Here is a 6,000-nt window from a genome sequence, read left to right as displayed (position 1 = left end):
GTGCACCATTACCTAAAGGAGAGTGTCTACTCCTTGTTTAGACTCTGTCTATCGTGGAGGGTCTTTTTGGGGTTTTTAGCATGTACTGCAGGTGTATGCCAAAGACTTCTTCAAAAAATACACACAAGAATGGCGGCACTGAGCACAGGTTGCCCAATCTCACAGAAGTCCTCTGCTGAGCTCACTGTACAGAGCAGCAGGAGCTCTTGTGCGACTGTGAGGAGGCTACAGCGACCTCCTCTGACTGGTTTGGTGATCCTCAAACGGAGCAACAGCTCAGAAATGAGTTTCAAAACAAACAATTAGGAAAAAAATGAAATACAAGAACTGAAAACCCATAGGTAATTACATGAGAGAATATAGGGGAGGGTTGTAGGGTTGCAAAAACATGAGTGTGTATGCATATGCGCACATACACACACACACACACACACACAAGCTCAGGATGACACCATTTGGATTAGTCTGTATTGAGTGTGGTGTTGTCCAGGACACGGGGAAGCACATGAGAACACAGTTGGTGTCACTGTGGTTGAAGAGGAGCATGTCGAGTCTCTCACCATTGCTCAGATGTACGCCGTCTTCATCCTCTGGCCTGTACCTGCGGAAAATGGCAGCTTTTAACATGCTAATCTTTAACTTCAACATCTGTTCTTAAAAATAATACAGGGACCAGTACAGCATCTAAAGTACTGCCCAGTACTCCCAGTTATTTTGTAGTGTTGTTCTGACAAGGAAAGAGAAAGCCTGAGGGAGTTCTATCAAAGAGTGGACAAACTAATCCCAACAAGTGGACTGACTAATCCCAAACTGTGGACAGACTAATCCCAAAGATTGAACAGCCTAAACCCAACAACTGAACAGCCAAAACCCAACAACTGAACAGCCTAATCCCAACAATTGGACAGAGTAATCCCAAAGAGTGGGCAGACTAATCCCAAAAAGTGGACAGACTAATCCCAAAGAGTGAACTGTGTGAGGGATGGATACGTGAGCAGGAGTGATCCAGTATGCTGTTGCAGTACTGGTAAGGCCTCTTCAGGTGCTTTGTGAAGCTATAATCATCTGCTTGTATACACTACAACCCCAAATAGGCTATTTGAAATGGCAGGGATTTGAAATGTGGAGCGCTCCCTGGAAATCCACTCCAGACACAAAGGGCTCGTCTAGCGTCTGTTTATGGGTGCTGGGAAACTGCCGGTCTGGATCTGGGCAATAGAGCTGGTACTGCAGTGCCCTTATAAGAAATGAGCCAACCACAAAGGAAAGAGAGAGGTGTAGGGCAGCGTAGGGCGGGTGAGGGCAGCGTAGGGCGGGTGAGGGCAGCGTAGGGCGGGTGAGGGCAGCGTAGGGCGGGTGAGGGCTCTTACCTGTCGCAGACTCCTGGAGCTTCTCCCTCTTCCTCTTCTTCTTCTTTCCCTGGAAAATATCCAGGAGAACGCTTAAAGTGCGGCCCCAGCACTCACGGCCACTAGACCACTCTTAACCGTCTGCCTTTTGCCATGTTCACTCATCCCCTGTTGGGCGTGGCCAACCAGGGCCCTGCCAATCACTGCTTCAGCCAATCACAGCACTGAACATGCCTCCTGCTACTGTCCACACGACCTGTCCACTGTCAGAGTCCTTGTCTCTCTTAGCCTTTCCTGACCCAATTCTTCTCTCTGTGTCAACACTACAATTCAAACACTCCTCACTAATCCTTCTCCATGACAGTAGGGACTAATGATCGATCAAAAAAATTACACATCCAAAATAAAATATCTGTCCTACTCTAATTTGCATGAAGAACACTGCTCTCAAGCCAGAAGTCTGGATTGCTTGAGGATTTGTAGCTTACCCTAAATCCCTTAGCAGGGTAACTATAGGTATAGATAGCTCCATGCCATCATTTTGCGGTCCAATATAAGACGCGTTTTGGTTGCCTGCTGTAAAAGTCTGATAATCCACTTATTCAGTGGCTAATCTGTGTACTCTAGCCATGGCTGACAGCCTAGGAGACAGAGCAGGGATGGAGCGTGCCCGTGACACGCAGGGACGGCTCCCGCCGCTTAGCGCTGTTAAATACACCCGCGTGCCCGCTGCTAATGGAGCCAGCTGCGTGGAAACTTCGTCCTGCTTTGAAGTGTTTCTGAGCTGTTTTTGTCCCCATTGGCTTTCCACTCTAGTCACTGGTTTGTCTTCAAAAGCTCACTTCCATCATCAGCTGAATTGTAACATTATGATTCTCATATTAAACTGAAGTCGTTCGTTCACACATTTACTGTGCTGGTCTGCGCTGTGTCTGCAGCAGAGCCGCTGGCGTCTGAGCGCGTCTGTGTGGGCAGGCTGCACTGAGCATGTGCAGTGGCTGCGTGGTTAAAGCAGAGAGAGGACTATGGCGGCCACGTCCCAGGGGAGAGAGATAAACAGTGCAAAGCACCTCAGTGGTGGAGTGAACGTGAGTGCTGGAGCCACACTTTTTACACAGGCAGACTGGTTTCACACACACACACACACACACACACACACACACACACACACACCACACACACACACACACACAAATACACTTGGTGCACTGAGAGAGAGAGGGAGACCCAACAGTCACCTCCTCTCTCCTTCATGCCTCTAGTAATATATGAACAGACATCTACACCTGCTATTAAACTGACAGAGCAAAGCCATTGGGTCAGTGGGTTGAAAACCACACACACACACACACACACACACACACACACACACACACACACACACACACACACCTCATTTGCCACCAGGTCCATATAGATACTTACATAATTGTCTCTGGCAGACCAGCCTGGGTATAACTGCATGTGAAGCTGTCGCTCCTTGCGGGCTAGCTCATAATACTTAGCTTGCTCTTCCCGTGATAGCGCATGCCACTGCTCAGCAGAGAGGGGGATGAGAGAGAGAGAGAACACGCACTCAGTCAGGGACCCCGCCGCACACCTCCCTTCCCGGCTAAGGGACCCATGGTAGCGCTTTTGCTGCAAAACCCTTTTTAACTTCCAAACGATTTGTACTGGGGCGGTGGAGGGTAGAGGCGGAGAGGAGGAAGCACGATGAAGAGATTATCTGGAGCAGCCGGTGGAAGGAAGAAAAGAGACTTTGGCGGCACTTTGCCGTGGACTACATCAGCGTGTGGGGCACCGCCGGCCGCCCGGGCCACGGCTCAGGTGTTCAGCGAGCTCGCCGATCGGGCGCCGGTCCGCCGGGCTCTGAGGGCTGGAGCGTGGCGGGCGCTGTACTCACCCTCCTGCCCAGGATCTGGTTGATGGCTGCGCTCTCCTTCAGCGTGCACTCTGCCACCACGTTGGCGCGCATCTCCTTCATGTAGAGCATGAAGGCGTTGAGAGGCTTCTTGATGTGCGGCCTCTTGGGCTCCTGCTCCTTCCTCTGGTCGTGCTGTGGCTTCCTGCAGGAAGGAAGGTGATCCAGCAGCCCGTTAGACATAAGGGTGGTGTTGGGAGGGGGTTATATTGTGGGGGGGTCAGTGAGGATGGGGGCTGCATCCACACCAACAGCAGTGACAAGAGTTAGATAAGCAAGTGCCTTCCAAACGACTGCTAATCGTGTCCAGTTGTGTGCGTTCATGCAGCGACAGAGAGAGACATTACTTCACTAGTAATGGCAACCACACGCTCTGGCTGACGTGCCCCCGGGGAGGCGAGGGAGGGGAGGGGAGAGAGGAGGGGAGAGGGGAGGGGAGGGGTGAGGGGGGAGGGGAGGGGAGGGGAGGGATGGGAGGTGAGAGGAGGGAGGTGAGGGGAGAGGGGAGGCGAGGTGAGAGGGGAGGCGAGGGAGGTGAGGGGGGAGGGGAGGAGAGAGGGGAGGCGAGGGGAGGGGAGGGGGGAGGGGAGGAGAGAGGGGAGGCGAGGTGAGGGGAGAGGGGAGGGGAGGTGAGAGGGGAGGCGAGGGGAGGGGAGGGGGGAGGGGAGGGGAGAGGGGAGGCGAGGGAGGTGAGGGGGAGGGGAGGAGAAAGGGGAGGCGAGGGAGGTGAGGGGGAGGGGAGGAGAGAGGGGAGGCGAGGGAGGTGAGGGGGGAGGGGAGGAGAGAGGGGAGGCGAGGGGAGGGGAGGGGGGAGGGGAGGAGAGAGGGGAGGCGAGGGAGGTGTCGGGCGGTGCGGTGCGGGCCGGGCGGTGTCTCAGTCCAACACTCCTGTCTGATGCCTCAATCAGCTACCTGGAGCCAGCTGAGATATCCTACTGTTTTATCTGCTCACTCCTCCAGGTCACTGCCCCCTGCCTGGGTCACTACGCCTTCTACGGGTCACGTCGGGGCCGAACAGAAGCCGACATTCAACAAACGTTTCACTCATCTCAGATCTCACTCTATTCGGAGCGACTGAGGTCTCTAGAGGAGTCAGCGCACGCACACGCACACTCACACGAGCATGCGTGCATGGACACACACACACACACACACACACACACATACACACACACACACACACAGCTCCAAGCACCAAAACCATGAGTGAATAAATGTATGTGCGCAGAAGGGAGTAGCAGTGTGGTGATGACATATGAAAGTTAAGGGACAGAGTGTACCAGCCCGTGGAGAGGAGTCCAAGAACCCCCCGTGAGTCAGCATACCGGGAACGGAGTGGGAGGAGGAAGACCACGAGGAGGAAGAGGAGGAAACTCACATGTGCATGAGGTCGGTCTCATGGGGGGGCTCGTGCTTGACCTGGGGGTTGACGATGGCGGGGTGTGGGATACCTGTGGCGTGAGGGCCTGGGGGCCCTGGGACCATGTGATGAGAGAACCTTCAAACAGAGAACCACAAATAAGTGTGTGTGAGACAAAGAGGGACAACGTGGTGCAGCCTGTAGTGTAAACACATGGCAGCAGAGACTCGTGGGTCGATCTCCTATAACCTCACTGTAAAACCCAACGTGCTTCAAGATGTGTAGCATATGTGCTAATTAATGACTTATTACTGAGTTATTACGCTGTAATTTATTTTCCATACTGTCATTGCATGCTGTTATGGATTTTGAGCACTGATCTGGGTCTCCTGCAGTTGGAGAAAGGTAGTGTCCAGTCCGGTACTGTCCAGGATGATCTTGGCCCATTCTCACATGACCCACCACACTGTCGTCTCGTGTGGTGACATGCTGCAGATGAATGTTGCTGGAACACACCAGCTAGCTCACTGGGGGCATCACCTCTCTCCTGCCCCACCCGTAAGCACCACCTCTCTCCTGCCCCAACCGTGAGCGCCACCTCTCTCCTGCCCCACCCGTGAGCACCACCTCTCTCCTGCCCCACCCGTAAGCACCACCTCTCTCCTGCCCCACCCGTGAGCGCCACCTCTCTCCTGCCCCACCCGTGAGCGCCACCTCTCTCCTGCCCCACCCGTGAGCACCACCTCTCTCCTGCCCCACCCGTAAGCGCCACCTCTCTCCTGCCCCACCCGTGAGCGCCACCTCTCTCCTGCCCCACCCGTGAGCACCACCTCTCTCCTGCCCCACCCGTGAGCACCACCTCTCTCCTGCCCCACCCGTGAGCGCCACCTCTCTCCTGCCCCACCCGTGAGCGCCACCTCTCTCCTGCCCCACCCGTGAGCACCACCTCTCTCCTGCCCCACCCGTAAGCACCACCTCTCTCCTGCCCCAACCGTGAGCGCCACCTCTCTCCTGCCCCACCCGTGAGCGCCACCTCTCTCCTGCCCCACCCGTGAGCGCCACCTCTCTCCTGCCCCACCCGTGAGCGCCACCTCTCTCCTGCCCCACCCGTGAGCGCCACCTCTCTCCTGCCCCACCCGTGAGCACCACCTCTCTCCTGCCCCACCCGTAAGCGCCACCTCTCTCCTGCCCCACCCGTGAGCGCCACCTCTCTCCTGCCCCACCCGTGAGCACCACCTCTCTCCTGCCCCACCCGTGAGCACCACCTCTCTCCTGCCCCACCCGTGAGCGCCACCTCTCTCCTGCCCCACCCGTGAGCGCCACCTCTCTCCTGCCCCACCCGTGAGCGCCACCTCTCTCCTGCCCCACCC

General features: G+C 55.6%; 1 protein-coding gene across 5 annotated transcripts in view; it reads right to left on the bottom strand.

The window, feature by feature from the left end:
• The window catches only part of lef1 (lymphoid enhancer-binding factor 1), a 38,823-nt gene that overhangs the window by 7,685 nt on the left and 25,138 nt on the right, over window positions 1-6,000 (bottom strand). Inside the window, exons 6-10 of one of the 5 annotated variants that reach the window (XM_076974655.1) lie at window positions 4,649-4,768; window positions 3,253-3,415; window positions 2,775-2,882; window positions 1,371-1,413; window positions 561-601 (exon numbers count right to left, since the gene is read on the bottom strand). In XM_076974655.1, the coding sequence (XP_076830770.1) occupies window positions 567-601; window positions 1,371-1,413; window positions 2,775-2,882; window positions 3,253-3,415; window positions 4,649-4,768 (469 nt within the window). In that variant the 3' untranslated portion in view covers window positions 561-566. Of the gene's footprint in view, window positions 1-560; window positions 602-1,370; window positions 2,883-3,252; window positions 3,416-4,648; window positions 4,769-6,000 lie in introns of all 5 variants that reach the window. The other 4 variants (XM_076974656.1, XM_076974654.1, XR_013121304.1 and 1 more) reach the window with 4 other exon arrangements.

Source organism: Brachyhypopomus gauderio, chromosome 15, assembly GCF_052324685.1.
Source record: "Brachyhypopomus gauderio isolate BG-103 chromosome 15, BGAUD_0.2, whole genome shotgun sequence".
In the NCBI taxonomy this organism is placed as follows: Eukaryota; Metazoa; Chordata; class Actinopteri; order Gymnotiformes; family Hypopomidae; genus Brachyhypopomus; species Brachyhypopomus gauderio.
Note: the sequence above shows the minus strand (reverse complement) of the source record. Positions and strands in the feature narration are given on the sequence as shown.